This window comes from Pygoscelis adeliae, unplaced genomic scaffold (genome assembly GCF_000699105.1).
Source record: "Pygoscelis adeliae isolate BGI_AS28 unplaced genomic scaffold, ASM69910v1 Scaffold10, whole genome shotgun sequence".
NCBI classification, from domain to species: Eukaryota; Metazoa; Chordata; class Aves; order Sphenisciformes; family Spheniscidae; genus Pygoscelis; species Pygoscelis adeliae.
Genome location: NW_008824053.1, coordinates 4,546,916 through 4,562,888, shown reverse-complemented (window position 1 = coordinate 4,562,888; position 15,973 = coordinate 4,546,916). Strand labels below are relative to the sequence as shown.

Below are 15,973 nucleotides of genomic sequence, written 5' to 3'. Positions count from 1 at the left end.
GCCCACAGATGAGTAAAATAATAAGAAAATATAGTTGAACAATAGCTGGCCAGATTTTATGTTTTAAGGACAACATGCATGAAGAAAATCCTCCCTGCTTTCTACTTTGCACAGGACAAACATGATTATAATCTGAATTTACAGTAGGGTTTTTTGTGTCAAATATTTATCTGAATTGTTGCTTTCTCCAGTGTTAGTGATCTTACTGCATAATTTATCAGTGACCTGCTAGGTCATGTTGAGTAGAGCTTTCAATCCATTCTGATGTGGATAACAATAAATTCAAGTTCTTTTTAAGTGATGTGTTAGCCAGTAGAAGTTGCCCTCAGGTACTGTGCTGGTGAGACAATGCAACTACTTAGACAAGTACGAAAGAATCAAAGGTACAGACCAGGGGAATAAATATTAGGCAATCTGTTTGCTTGTTTTAAATGTAACTATAAACATAACAGTTATGTTTCTTAGAGAAACGTTAGACAACAAAGAGGGTAAGTTCCGTTAAAACTCCATCTGGGAGGACAAATATTTGATGTCTGACTCCTTTAAATAAAGCAAAAGGATTCATAACTATGAAAATGCTTGGGTATTTATGTATCCCAAATGCTAGGCCATCCACACTCACCTAAAACTTTCACCTACCCATTTTGTTCAAGAATTTATTACATCTTTCAGTGACCTAAAAGGGTTTTCTCTATTCAGTTTCTCCAGTTAACATTTGCCTTACCTTGTCCAGGACCACAGTATGTAATGACACACAGTTGAAAAAATACAATAAAAGCTATCGAAAACTTACTCCCTAACTTCAGCAGGCAAAACAGAAGCAGTAGATTTTTCTTTTTCTGCTTTAGTTTTGAAGGTAGGTATAATGCCCAGAATTATCAAAATCCAAATTTATTCAAAGAAGGGAAGTTAATACATAACTGGATCCTTGTGTAAGTGTTCAGTAACTGAACAGAAGCTGTTTTACGAGCAGCAATTGTTCAGGTGATTACTTGGCAACAGGCTAATTTCTGGTTTTATTTTAAGAACCACAAGAATGCTGCTTTCCTTTTGATGGAGAGTGACCGGCTGATCAATAGTCTTCCCCAAGTGAAATGGACAGAGGCAGCTGTGGCCTTGGCATCTAGGCTGCAAGAAGAATGCATAACATTTATTGTGGCAAACTTCCTACACGTAGTACAAAGTGAAGGCTTCTCTGTTTTGTTGCAGGTAAAAGTGCCCTCAAGTTATTGTATGCTTCCAAATAAACTGAATTATATCACGCTTTGGATAGTTCAGTCTGCTAAATAATCAAAATAGTTTCAACTTTTGCTTTAAAGTACAATTCTATGGAAAACTAAAAAAAAAAAAAATTAGGCAGTGCTAAGTTTTTTTTTTTTGGGGGGTGGGGGTTTTTTCAGTGTTGCTTTAAAGCGTGTTAATACTTTGATACGCAGGGTTGATACTGCGTCCAGGTTATGTGCCTGAAGTTAAGCAAAAGTTCCAATGAATTTAGTGGAACAGTTTCTGTGTTGCGAAGAGATAAGTATATACATAAGCTTTGAAAAAGCTTTTGGACCCCTGGAATAACAGCATGTACTTGAAAGAATGAGTATACTGCTAATACTCATAATCAAACTTCTACTGATTTTTGTTGCAAGTTGCAAGAATGTGGCAATGTTGCAGGTCCTGGTGACTAGCTGGTTCATTTCTCCCATGAAAGATTTTTTTTAATATGTATAGAGACTTAAAAAAAAATAAATAGATGTTAACACATTTTGTCTTTGAATCTAGAGTTGCATGTGGCTGTAAATTCATCGCAGTGTGCCTGTTCCTAAAATTTGGGTTAGCAAGAGGCCTCAGGATGATTTGCTAGAGGCCTGGGGAGGGGTGGGGTTTTGGAATGGATACAAAGGAAGATGCTCAGCTTTGGAATACCTCCTGCACAGCGTGATAGCAGATCCTCTCTGCTCAGTAATGCTTTTGCATATGAAGTACTCTTTTGTTTTAAATGGCTGTCTTTTGTTGTTTCCTCAGGCACAGGCAATGAGCAGCAAACCTGACCTTCTAGAACTAATTTTTAATGCAATTGAAAAAAGTATTAATAATGAAAACAGCTGCTTTCTTCTTGTAGCTGTGGATACGTTGTTGGACTCCACAAATGTGAAGGAGATGGTAGGTTTTTCAATGTGCGGTGCTTGTAGCAGGAACGATTCTGGTATCGTTTCATGTAATGGGTCAAACCAGATGATGTGGTTTGAGCTCAGGTGGCTCAGTCCTGCAACTGGGGTCACACAGAAAAGCATCTGCATAAATCCAAGGTCCTGTTGGAAGTGCAGAAAATGTTGGCGTTTGTTTACTGGGTATGAACACTTTTCTTTTAAAGATAAACCCTATCTATGGCAATAAAAAAATTATTGTTACTGAGAATGTATGTCCCATGGGCACCACTGCTCTGTTGATCTTTACCATCACTTTAATGTTGTGATGAGAAAAAACTTCTCAAAATATTGCATTACCTTAAACTTACAGGGGAAGAGAGCTTTTTCTCTCTATGTATCTTTTCCCCTCTTTTTGTAAAAGTCATAGCTACATTTGCTTAAGACTGTTCTCTGAAGCAAGGACTGCCTCTTAATCTAGTGTGTGTTTTTTGGACTGGGGGGAGGTGTCAGTCTCCATGTGTGTAACATACTGTGTATATCTGCACAATCTAAATAATGATATTTAAGCCGTGGTTGACTGTAATGCTGGGGATAATTAATGAAGAGTATGACATACTGATTAAAATCCAGAATGATGCTACAAGCAAAGAATGAAAAATAAATGCAAAATGAATTACTGCAATCTGGTGCTATTGTAGGTCATCTTGGTAAAAGCAATGAAAATTTAATCAGATACATTATTTTTCCCTAGAGTATTTGACCTTGTTGTGACACAGCTGACAGTAAAGAGCTATTATGGGGTTCATTTAAAAAAAAAAAGAAAAGGAAGGAAAAAAAAGAGCAACGTGTTGTTCTCTAGTGCTGTAGTATGCCTTGGAGTGACTTGGTTTTCAAGTATTGTAAAAAATTACTGTGGTGGGCAATAATCCTTCAAAAACAGCATCTCCATCTACCAGGCCATTATAAAATATAAGTGATGACATCATTGATCTAGCTTAGGGAGTAAGTAGATTCTGAAAGGAATAATGACTGGTTGCTATGACAATACGCCCCTCGCCAGCTGCTGATTTGTTACTTGAACACAGGGTTTTACGTGCAAGATCCAGGCGCTGCGTGATAAGCTCTGGGTCTTCCTGGTTCAGTCTTTTTATGCTGTTCGTCACACAGAAAGCTGGAAGCTGATGAGGCCAGACCATCAACAGAAAATACAAGCAGGTATGTCTGGTATCAAATGGCATTAGAATTTTTTAGCAATCTGTTTAGTAGATAAAATGTAGGTGGTATTGTGGAGCCAGATACAAATTAAAGCAAGATTTGTGATGCTCTAGGTTTTTGAAGTGGTGTTTTAGAATAGAAGCATGATAGCGTGCTTAGCTAGTTTCAAACATGGAAATCAGTAAGTCATTTTCTGTGAAAAGTCTCCCCTGCTTTTTTTTTTAGGGGTGTATATAATAGGAACCAAAGCCATGTAGATTGATTCTATTCTTATTTACAGCTACTCTGAATTATTGAAAATACTGCAGTAGGATTAAAAACCTTATCTGTCTCATTTTTAAGGAGATAAGCAGTGTGGATGAATTAAATTTGCACAAAGCAGATTATCCGTTCTCTGAATTCAGTTTCTATCCTTTATCGTTTTCTACATACTGTCTAAATATTGCTTGTCTCTTGCATAATGCTTATCTTGTGCACAGTGAGTAAATGCAGATAGCTTGACTTCACAGTTGATCGGTATTGTGATACTGTGTATGCTACTGCAGAGAGCCCCTAAGGAGCTGCATAGTGACCTCTCAAAATTTAAACAGGCAGCACTTCCAACAAAAAGGAGTTTTTGTTCTGAACGTTTCTTTGTTTTGAAGTACATAAGTATTCTGAGGGTGCGGAACTGATGATGGAGTTTGGGTTATGGTTGAATATTAGCTTTGACAGTATGGTGTTATAAAAGAAAATAATGTGTTGAAGACTTCTCTAAAATCAAATCACTTTTGATTCAAAGGAGAAATAAACATTTTTGGTGTCCTTTTTGTTAAAGACATTAGTAGCTAGGATATGATAGTTATAAAATTGTTTACGCCTATAGATAGATGAAAATTTTATTCTACAGTTACACGCTGAGAGAAAGATGCAGTGACAGTCTTTCTAAGCATGATTTAGGGATGTAGTCAAATAACATTTCACTGCTACTGTATAAAACAGGTTTACGACTTCTTTCTGGATTATAACATCCTTCAGATGCTGAGGAGCTGGCTTTAGAAACAAGGGTGGGTTTTTTTGTTTTGGGGTGTTTTATTTTTAGGATGATCTTGTCCTTATTGTAGATAACGTTTAGGCTGCTTTGCACTAGTGCTTTCAATACAAAAAATTATTTAAGACTGAGGTGTGCCTTAGTTGTCCAAACTCCATCTTGCCAGAAACTGTTTTGTTTCCTTTTAGATTAAATTATAACTCAGAGCTAGCATACATTTTATGTGTAAACAGACAGGCTGAAATGTTTGCATAAATTATCTGTTTTTTATTACAGGCAAAGCGATCACACAATACTGGTAGACAAATTTTAATCTTCAGGTGAAATATGTCTAGGATAACTTAAAATCAACTTTCATCTTAAAGATTTCTGGTGGTGGTTTATCTTCTAGAGATTTAACCTATATAGAATTAGAAGGCTACAATAGAGGAGGAAAAATGCCAAAAGAAGACAGATGATATTGTGGGGTTTTTTCATTCATAACATGTCTTGTGTTTTCTTAGGCACAAGTTTATATGGATTTTGTCTTAATATATTGGTATGTATTAATGTGCAGAGTCATTGCTAGAAAAAGGATTAGATCCCTGGGGTGCCATTTTCAGCATACCTTTTGTGTGATTTTTACAGACCTATATTAAAATTATTTTTAGTATCTTCAATAAGAATTCAGCAGAATTTTTGTGTGTATAACGGACACATTTTTTGTATGTATAAATAGTATGTCAGAACATGAGGCACTGAATGCTTAAATTTTTTTAATACATTTTTTGCAAAACCTTTTTTCAGCTGAAACATTAATACAAACAAAATTAAACCTTATCGATTCTGGGTCTGTACAGTGTCTATAAATATCCTTTTTGTATTCTACAAGCGCAATTGATTTAAAGGCTTTATTGAAAAATGCTTCCCTCCCAGAGTAGACCAGTCAAAAAAAAAAAAAGCATTCACTGCCTGAAAATTCCACATGACAATCACAGGGATAACTCCCATGACATTATGCTGCATGCTATCTAAAGAGGCACTATGATCTTGCTGTGTACGTTTAGATATTTTGACTTTACCACTTTTGAAAACTAATATAATTTAATGGAATTAATCCCTTCTTTAAACAGTATAAATAAATATTCTATAAATTACAGTACATCACTTAAAAGTCATTAGTACTCTAAATTTGAATGCCTGTCTTTTTTGTAAATTGTGTACACTTTCAAAGGTCTCAGTGCACTGCAAGCTTTAAGTGAGCTAAGCTTGGATAATCAAAAGTGTGTCTTACTATGGAAAGGGGAAACAGGAGAGTTAAACAGCTTGCTTATGGCCATGTGACCTCATTACAGATACCACATTTTTTGTTCTGAACACAAACACATGTATTTTCACTTAACATTTACCATGTCACCAAAATTAGCCTTTGTAGAATAATTTACAGGACCCAAAGAACTGCCTTCTGATTTCAGATTATATTAATTGAGTAGGCTGGATTGTTTTGTGTCTCCCTTCTTTCCTGCTAAATAGTAAAGAAACTGCTTGTTCCTTTTACAGCTGCATTTGACAAGGGTGATGACCGAAGACTTGGCAAAAAACCTGTATTCACTAGTTCTCAGGTAAACATTTATATCCAAACATTAAAAATACTCAGAAGCTTGCAAACAAAACTATTTTCATTGTGTTTTAAACTGAATATTAATTTGTCATATTATTTATTGGAACCTGCTTTTGAAAAATCTGTGGTTTTTTGGTGAACTGTTATTTCTGCAGAATCAGTAATGTCCGTTACTGGAAACATCTTAGGACTCAGCCTATGCTCTGCTACGCTTTCAAACAGATAAGCTCAAATAAAAGACAGGAATTTGTGTTCAGAATCTCGCATTCCCCTGTTGCTATGTAATGAAACTGATCTGTTTCCCAGAGCAAATGGTTTGCTACTGAGCTAATGAATCTCTGCTATTATCACAAGCCACCACAGCACTGAGTCTGTTATGCTCGCTGCCCTCAAAAAATATTTTTTTAGTGCCCTCAACAACTCTTCTACTGAGACTCACACTCAAAACTACATTATTATTTGGTAGAAAAACAGAATGGGTTTCATTCTGATGAAACAAACCGTCAAATCATGTTTTGACGGTCTTGGATACATTGCAATGACACTGGTTTCACAAAGATTCCATTTAATGCACTTAATTCTCCATGTTCTGGTTTGTATCTTTACCTGAGAGAGAGAACGAATATTGCTACTTATCTGGTGGATACACTGTTGGTAATGGTTAAAAACATCAGAAGTATTATAAATTAATTTTTGTTTTTATGTTTGTAATAATTCATAGTCTTTATTCCTCTTTGGAAAATATGCACATATAACTCAAAGTTTTCTTACTTCAGCAGACACTATAATACAAATAAATATTAGAGAGTAATTTGTCCAAAGTAAAAGTGAAACTCTACCTATGTTATTTCTATATCCTCCATATAGAGCAGTATTTCGCATAAGATTTACTAGGCACTCTATTTCTGGTACTTTTATTTTTGAAAGCCAGCAATCTGAGCTAAAATATAATTTTTTTTAAATTATTTCTATGCTGAATCTTGTTGCTTTAGATTAGTGTACTACTTAAAAAGTAGCTGTGTTTCAGAAATTAAAGATTATGGACAGTTTGGTGTTATAAATGTCTTCTGGGTTTTTTTTTTTGTTTTTTCCTGATGCTTTTTTTTTCCTAGCTAAACAAATCTATTGGTATAAGGGATACTTCCTGGACAGAACACGGCAAGAAAGATTGCTGGGGAGATTCTTCCACTAATCAGGATAAAATGAAATCTGATGGATTAGGAGCATCTGGACATACATCAAGCACCAATAGAAACACTGTTAATAAGGCTTCAAAGCATGAGGATGTAAAGGGGAAAGATGGCAAAAAAATAGTTTCCAAGATTACTAAGGATTCAAAACCTGGGGAAAAAGCTGCTTCACCAAAGGCTAGAGCTGTTATAAAGACAAAAATAGAAAATAATGGAAATGTGAAGGCTGAAAGCATGCTTACCAAGCAAGATATAGAAAAGGCATCATCTGCAAGTGGACAAAAAAATTCAGGAAGTGGCAAAGGACTAAAGAACCATGAAGGAAAAATTGCAGGTGCCAGACCTAAAGTGCTGACAGTAACCTCAAGTGCACAGATCAAAACAAAACCATTGAAAAAAACCACAGGGAAGGAATCTCCCTCCTTAGTGACTGTGGCAGGAACTTCCAGCAAGTCAAACTCAAGCATAGATATCCAGACTGCCAGTGAACAGACCGAGGAACCCAAAGAGGATAAATTGGTAGAAGAAGGGAAAAAAGAGACTGGTAAATTTTTAAAAAATTTTTTTTTTTTAAGTCCCCTTCTGGTTTGTCCCAGGCTGGTCATACACTGAAAACCAGCCTGGGAAGCTTTAAAGAAATCTACTGTAGCTTGATAAGAGTCACCTTCTTCCCCTGTAAATGAATACTAACTTGAGATAAGAATATTAAAGTTCTCCTCTATTAATTGACCTTATTATATAATTAACTGATAGCCATATAAACTGGTAAAGGTTTTACAAGTTTATGCTGTTTTCAATAGTTAATTTTTTTTATATATTAGAATTTTTTCAGTACTTATATGCAATGCATTTCCCCCTATAATTAACTTTGAATTTACTTTACAATAGTGAAAACAAAGCCATCCGTGAAGACATCAAATGGAGTCACCAACAAAAAAAAAAAGACTGAGCTTGAGGCTAATGTCACAACAAGCAGGTATGTTACAAATCAGTATGTGCTTTACGTGTGTGTGTGTATGTTTGTGAAAAAAGTTTCAGGTGAACTATTAAACTTACTGTTAAGTCAACATGTTCTTTTTAATCTGAGAATGGTTGTCTGTTGCATGTTATTAGCAAAACAATTTGAGTTAGCTATTGGAAACATTGCTGTAAAGATAAGATTGGTTTGGCTTTTGTGTTGGATTGTTTCATGCTAATCATTTTAAAATTGTTATAGGTCATTCAGAATTCTCCACACTGGAACAGTTAATGACTACACAAGGTGTTGTAAACCTACGTTTCTGGGATAGCTTAGATTAAACTGGACAGGAAGACAGCTGAAGCACTGTGAAATTGTGAAATGGGTCATTTATATGTGTGTGTGTGTATATATAAAAACATATATATACACACACATGTAGGTTTTATTTTCAAAAAATATACCTTTTAGGTTGCATTTGCAATGTTTGTGTATGTGTGCATATTAAAACACATATTGCTTGCTCAAATATAATTAAACATTGCTAGATCTTAAGCTTGGAAATAATGGATGTAATAATTTCTTTGCAGTCTGACCAAAAAATCAACTGGAAAAGGGTGTAATGAACAGAATGTACAAGCTGTTCTAAAGAAAAAAGGGAATGTGAGTAGCAATTCTGCAGCACAGCAAAAGGCTCAAAACACACCTACCCATTCTCCCAAGAACCAAGGTAAAGTTTCGTACAGCAATGAAACGGCTGCCATTATTATGCAAAGCTTTGTCTTTTTTTTTTCTTCAGCGGAAGCATTTGGCAAAATCTTCTGAACAATTCTGTTTATTTTCCATATTTCACTTTTGGTGACAACCCTAAGCTGTAAAATGCAAATGAACGTGTGTCAACTTCAAAATATTTAAAAGATGGTCTTCACTGCCAATTGGTGTTTTCTTCTGCTTTTTAAATCTGCTTTGCAGAGTCTTTTATTTGCTGATCCCCTGCACTTCTGTACTTGGAACCATGACTGAGTTCAACAGAAATTCTGTAGGTCAAGCATTTATAATATGCATCAAAGATCTGGACTGCAGACTTCTTTATGAACTGTTAGTTTATGCACCCCTTTTTTGGTGATCCCCCCTAGGCGTAGCACTACTGATACTGACCTACCCCACAAATGAATACTTGATTTCAACAGCTATTTGTATCAAGTGTGGGAAATGACATTGTCGACCATGGAGAGGAAACCCTGCTTTATAAAGATACAAAGTGTTAAGGATGGAGCTCTTTTTAATCCCATTTGGACTTGGCACTTACTGGGGGGGGGAAGAATATTCAAGTTACATTATCTTAAATGCATTATGATATAGAAAACACAGGTCCTGTCAATTTGTGGTCATTAAAGATCTTGCAGTATTTTCTGACTGAACAGGGATATTAATTCTGGTATTCTAATCACATTATAACTAATGTAATTATTTTCTGCCTACTTTCATTTCCTCTACAATATAAATTGAATACAGTACTCATCACTTCCTGTGCTAAGCTGCTGTGCAGTGTTTCTGTGCACTGTTAGATAGCTGCTGCTTTCTACTGCAGTGATGACTATTTCAGTTACAGGTTGAAGTAATTCTTTGATGTGTAGTCTATAAAGTGCCCTAGTTTTGAAGATGGCACGTAAATGCAGGATGGTATTTTGGTCTAGTATTTGTTTTGAGATCTTAATTCTTTAACAAGCCTTAAATCCTTTAGTTACATAAAAAGTTGAGTAACTTGCTTCTCAACATAAATGAACACTAACATAAATTTGGTGAATATATTTTGACTAGCATATACAATCTTTATAGTCTTTTTCTTATGGTTTGTTAGGGCCTCAGGGGGAATCGCCAAATTCACTGAAATCAGGAATGTCTCCAAAACATAACGAAGAAAAAAATGTGTTACAACATCTGGCTCAGACAACATTCTCAGAAAAACATCCTTCAGCCAAGAAGAAGAGTGTTAAGCAGTCGCAAACACCTGTAGCAAAAGCCACTGCAAAAATAACACCTAAAACTCTGCCTCCGTCAAAGCATGCTGAGATTATGAATAATAAAGACCCAAAACCAAAAACAGCTGGGCAATCTGTATTAAAATCTCAGTCCTCTGCCCAAAAACACTCAAGGAGTGACTCCCCTGTTGTCCAGAAGAATGTGCACATCTCTGAGCACAGAAGTTCAGGACAGAAACTTGAAAAAAACACGGCTGGTGCTGTGGCAGGTCAGCTTCACGACAATAATGAATGCTATTCTGCAAAGCAAAGTGAATCTTTAAAATCTGTGATGGAAAGTAGCAGTGAAGATAAACTGCTGGCGTCCTGTCAACCCAATAAACAAAAACTATCAGATCCTTCTGAAAACGCGGAATACAAAATACAATCTGAATCTTCTCCTCCTCTAATTACAGAAGAAACACTTTCTAAACTGCACGTTTCACTGCAAAATGAAATGGAAGCAAGACAGATCTGTGGAGATGAGACTGGAATGAAACAGATTGAAGATACAGAGAAAGATGATAATACAGCTGAATCTCACTGTCATGCAGAGTCTTCCAGTGACGGATACTCAGACTTTTCCAAGGAAACCAATCAAAAGGCTACTGCTTCAGGAGAACTAGTGAAACATTCAAAAGCAACAAAAGCCTGTACTGAACAAAGTGAGAAATTAAAGTCTGAAACAGGTCTTAATTACGGTGAAGATGCTTTACCAAGCTTTTCCAGAACGATAACCAATAAAGAGGATGAGACATCATTTCCTCAGATTCATATGGAGGGACTTCTTACAGCTGATGAGCTGTGTGATACATCAGCCTTGACTGAATACAAATCAGTTACAGCAGATTTAGATGATGTTTCAGAATGTTCCACAGAACAAATAACAGAAAAATGTTCACCTAGTTACACAGAACCTGTAGATCCTACAGAAATGCCAGAAAACCACGAAAATGCAGAAATCCCCTTCGTGGACCACTGGAGTACTGGTGCACTAGATCCAAAAGAGAGTCCTGAATCAGATACTGGCAGTGCAACCACATCCTCTGATGATATAAAACCAAGATCAGAAGATTATGATGCCGGAGGCTCTCAGGATGATGAAGGATCCAATGAAAGAGGGATTTCTAAATGCAGCACTACGTTATGCCACGATTTTCTTGGAAGAAGCAGCAGTGACACAAGTACACCTGAGGAATTAAAAATTTATGACAGCAGCCTAAGAATAGAAGTGAAAATGAAAAAAGAGGGTTCTGATCTCTTCCGTGTTAATTCAACGAGTGATGATGAAATACCAAGAAAAAGACCAGAAATTTGGTCCCATCAAGAAAGTGCAAGGACCAATACTAGAGAAAGCAAAAGTTCTACTTTTGGCAATGCACAGTTTACTCAGGAAGCAGACCAAGTTTCTTCTTCTGCTGATGAAACAGAAGATGACAGATCTGAAGCAGAGAATGTTGCAGAAAACTTTCCTCCATCAAATGTTCCTACTCAGCAGTTCCAAGGAATTGATAATTTAGCTTTTGAAGATGCAACAGAAAATGATACTGCAAGTCAAGAGTTTTCTAAAACTAAAAATTTCAAACGATCTGTTTTACTTTCAGTAGATGAATGCGAAGAACTGGGATCTGATGATAGAGTGGAAACTCAAACTTCACGTCAGCATTCAATAGATTCTCTTACCCCTTCAGAGGTATTTGATAGTGTTTCTCAAGAGCACCATGGAAAGACTTTTTATTCAAGATACTCACTGGAAATTGAAGATGGATTCCTGGATTGCAAACAGCGTAAGGATAGAGACAATAGATCGGATAAAAGTGAAAGTTCTCTCCAACATCTTCATGGCACTGAAATCCCAGGGAAGGAGAATCAAGGTGCTTCAATGACTGAACAAAATTGCCCAGAGAAAGTATATTCAGCAGCTAGCCCATGTCCAGGAGAAAAACAGAAAGCAAATATAAAGAATGAGGTGGCTAGTGAATTTCACCAGTGCAATAAATACTTAGACAATGATGCAAAATCTCAAGAAAGACCATGTCATTTGGATCTTCATCAGAGAGAAACTAATTCTGATGTGCAAAAGAGCAACTCCGCAAAACCTGTAGAAGCCAGTAAGAATCAGATACTGACTCAGGAAGGTCAAGTGAGAGACAGTCAACCAGCAACTACTGAATGCGCTAATACTGATTTACTTCCAGGTAATGTACAGAAATAGAAACATTCAGTCATTCAAAAACAAATTAATAGGGAAAGCTTTGGCAATTTGTCTGGGATTGAATCCTGAACTGAAGTAATTTTGGCTGAAACTATATTAAATTTAAATATTTTTAAGTATTTCACTTGGGTAGAGAATGCTTGTCTGTTTGAAATATCCGTCAATACCCTGCTGTTCAATGAGAAACTTGCCTCCAAGAAAAGAGATTTTATGTAATGCTAAAAGAAAGATTGGATGCAGTTGTCTGTACTTCAGTTATTTTTGATCCAATCTAACATTGACAGCATCAGCTTTTGATGGAATCTTAGTATTTGTTTTGTCTGCTTGACATATAGTATGTCTGAATGGGATGTGCAATAACTACAGTAATAATCTTAACTAAAGCGCACTGAACTGTTTACCTGAACAGCTATATGCATTATTGTTGTAATTTATTTATATATTATACACAAATTTGGATCCTTCTCCCACTGAATATAACTGAATATTTGCCATATACATCAGTGGGAGCGGGTTTGAACTCTGATTTAGAGCTTATGAGATGTCTAAAATTCTAAATTTTACCAGTAAAAGCTTATTTCCTAAAAGAGAGATTATACTTAAAACTAATGCTTATATACAGAAAAGTTCTAACTTGTTTCATGTAGCTAGGTGAATACTTGTCTAGTTTTGTGTTTTGTCTTCTTTATACCAATAATTCAGTCTGTTTATGCCATCAAAAATATACAATAGTGTTGATTACAACTATTGTGTATTCAAGAGTAATGAAATGCTGATGATGATCTATGTTCAGCCAGACCACAGAACAAGAAGACATTAAAAGTTGTACTATTTTTTTTTTTCAGTTTGCTTGCCCTTGCCTGCAGCTGCCCTTGCATGTGCAGTGTAGAAATAAGCCTGTGGATAAATAATTTTGGTTTTAATTCTCTTCTAAGCTGACATAGCTTAAGTCACCATTCAGTAATCATTCTCTATTAATTCCCTCCATGCACCTCCTGGTCTAAATTTAATTTATGTAGTAAATGAGAAATTTCATGTGCATTAAGTGTATATTTACATTGTCATTTTCTGTATCAGAAACTTAATTATGGAGGTTATTGTTAATTACCAGTGGTGATTGCTGCTTTAACTTAATTTATAAATCATACTTTGTTTTTTATATAGGAAATAAATGCCTCAAATTTTGTCAATTTTGTATAACCCTCCATCCCCCCCTTTTTTAACCTGGTTGGATTGTCCTTCCTGAATGAGTTAAATTTTGCTCTACACAGCCCTGAGGGGAGGATCATCTGCAATTTTTACATTGTACAGTATTGTGAATTATTTCAGGAGACATAGATGATTATGACACAATGGCACAAACCTGCATGTATGAGCATCGGCCTTCAAAAACCCTTTCTCCAATATATGAGATGGATGTTGGAGAAGCAATTGAGCAGAGGATGGATTCAGAAGCAGCAGTTCTAGATGTCGATTTTGAAGATCAGCAGTTTGCAGAACAGGACTGGACTCTTCTCAGGCAATTGTTATCTGAGCAGGACTCAAATATAGGTTTCAAAAACTCTGTTCCTGAAGACCTTAACTTAGCACAATGTCTCATCAATCAGACACTGTTTCTGGCACGAGATGGTTCGAATCCTCAGGGTACATCACAAGTTGACACATTCAGTAGGTGGACTGAACTAATGTCTCCACTTGATGATTCTTCAGCAAGCATTACAGTGGCAAGCTTTTCATCTGAAGACTGTTCGTCCCCTCAAGGGGAATGGACAATTCTTGAACTGGAAACCCATCATTAAGGTGATCAAATGTTTGCAACTGAACTCCAACCCATTCCCCAAATCTATTTTTGATGAGTTGTTTCCATACAATAATGAAATACTGCATCAGTCAAGAACAAGCAATTCTTGATACTGAGGCAATCTTTCTGATATAATGAGGTAAATATGTTAATTTATAATCTAGATTTAATCACAAGTACAATAATTTTTCAAGACTTAAATGTATGTCTTTTCTAAAAATGAACTGTTGAGCATGTATTTTCTAGAATTGTTAGAAAAATTAGATGACATGAAAGAAAAATCTTGTTTCCACCCTCCATTTTATCTTCCTGACATTTAATATTCTCATTGAGCAAGAATTGAAAGATGACTGCACAATTAGTAGAGCTATTCCCCTCCTTTTTTAACCCTTCTCTATATGGTGACTTCATTTTACAACAATAAAGATTCAGAATGGTTGTGTCAAAAGGTGATGTGTGCCAACGCTGCTTTAAATGATGGAAACATATACTTATGTTCAAAGAAAACGTTTCAATATGAATCTGCCTTGGGCCTTATTAATATGAGCAGCTTGTTTCATCTGTTTCTTCCAGATTTGATTTTTGTACTTTTGGTTTGTTTTGTTTAGAAGTTTCCAATAAATTTTTCAAATTGTCTTTCCTTTAACTATTAAGACTTCAGAGGGTCTGTGCTGTAGGAAGAGCGCTGTTTCTTTCTTGGAAATGCACATATTTAAGTAAATATTTTTAATGGCATAGTGCATGAATTCAGGGAAGTTGGCAGAATGCTGCCCCTGTTCTAAAAACCAGTATGTTCTGGTATCTCCAAAAGTGTATCTCAGTCTGAAGTCGTGGGCAGTGTTACATCAGAAGTCTGACACTGACTAGAATTACCTTCAGGCTTCAATTCGTTACACTTGCAACCTTCTGATGCTGTCTGAGGCATAGCAAGATTCTCAGGAATTTGGTTTGGTTTGTTCTCACAGATGCTACATTTTTGGAGGGGTAACGGGATTCTTGCATCTTCATTAATACCTCTAGTGTAGCTTTTATATTGAGATTAAATGTCAACATAACCATTCTTCTAAGAGTGAAATAGGATATACTTCTCAGTACTGCTCATTCTGCTGCTTTTGGCTATTAATTTGGGTGTGGATAGGACTGTTTATTGTCTTTTCTGATTTGATGGGGGAGGAAGGGAGTGAGAAACTACTTGTAATTCTTACCAAGTCAGAACTCCTGAAACATACAGGGCTTTTTCCCTGCTAAGCTTAGGCCCTCTAAGATATCTGCATTATGGAAATAGTAGGGTTTGTCTTTCACACAGCTTAAAATTTAACCAGGAAGTATTCTACCTCCTCTTAGTCATTAACAGAAGTGCCTTCAGAAGTGGGTGCCATATGGCAGTTAAAAGGCTACCAACTTTTTTTGTTAAAACTGTTTAAGATAAGTGCACAACTTGAGCTAGCTGTAACCACTGATAAGATGGTCAGTTTTGCAAGCTTTTGCACAATTCCAACAGTGCACCTGAATTTTCTTTAGAAACTTCATTTCTTTTTGTTCGTAGTCAGAAACTCTCAGTTGTGTGGAAATATGAAGTTGCCCCAGCATATGACTAAAGAAGTTATGACTTGTCTTATCTTTGGACTTGACATAATAAAGAGCTCTGAGGCAAAATAGTTTATCTAGAAAGCTACTCTGTTGAACTTCTGATACAGAAGTAAAAGTGATGTTTTATTTTCCCCAAATTAAACGGAGGAAGAATTTTATCTCATTCTTTAATATCAAGGCAGGGGAAAAAAAAGGAAAGCCTTCCTTTCTCT

The 15,973-nt window shown here is 35.9% G+C and overlaps 1 protein-coding gene across 1 annotated transcript; it reads left to right on the top strand.

The window, feature by feature from the left end:
• The first annotated feature begins 1,150 nt into the window (after positions 1 to 1,150).
• KIAA1107 (KIAA1107 ortholog) lies at positions 1,151 to 14,258 on the top strand. The gene is made up of 9 exons (XM_009333783.1): positions 1,151 to 1,209; positions 2,017 to 2,154; positions 3,227 to 3,356; positions 5,926 to 5,987; positions 7,099 to 7,720; positions 8,065 to 8,152; positions 8,725 to 8,864; positions 9,996 to 12,353; positions 13,700 to 14,258. Exons 2-9 carry the CDS (start codon positions 2,026 to 2,028, stop codon positions 14,167 to 14,169), a joined length of 3,999 nt encoding a protein of 1,332 aa, XP_009332058.1. The 5' UTR covers positions 1,151 to 1,209; positions 2,017 to 2,025; the 3' UTR covers positions 14,170 to 14,258.
• The last annotated feature ends 1,715 nt before the right edge of the window (positions 14,259 to 15,973 follow it).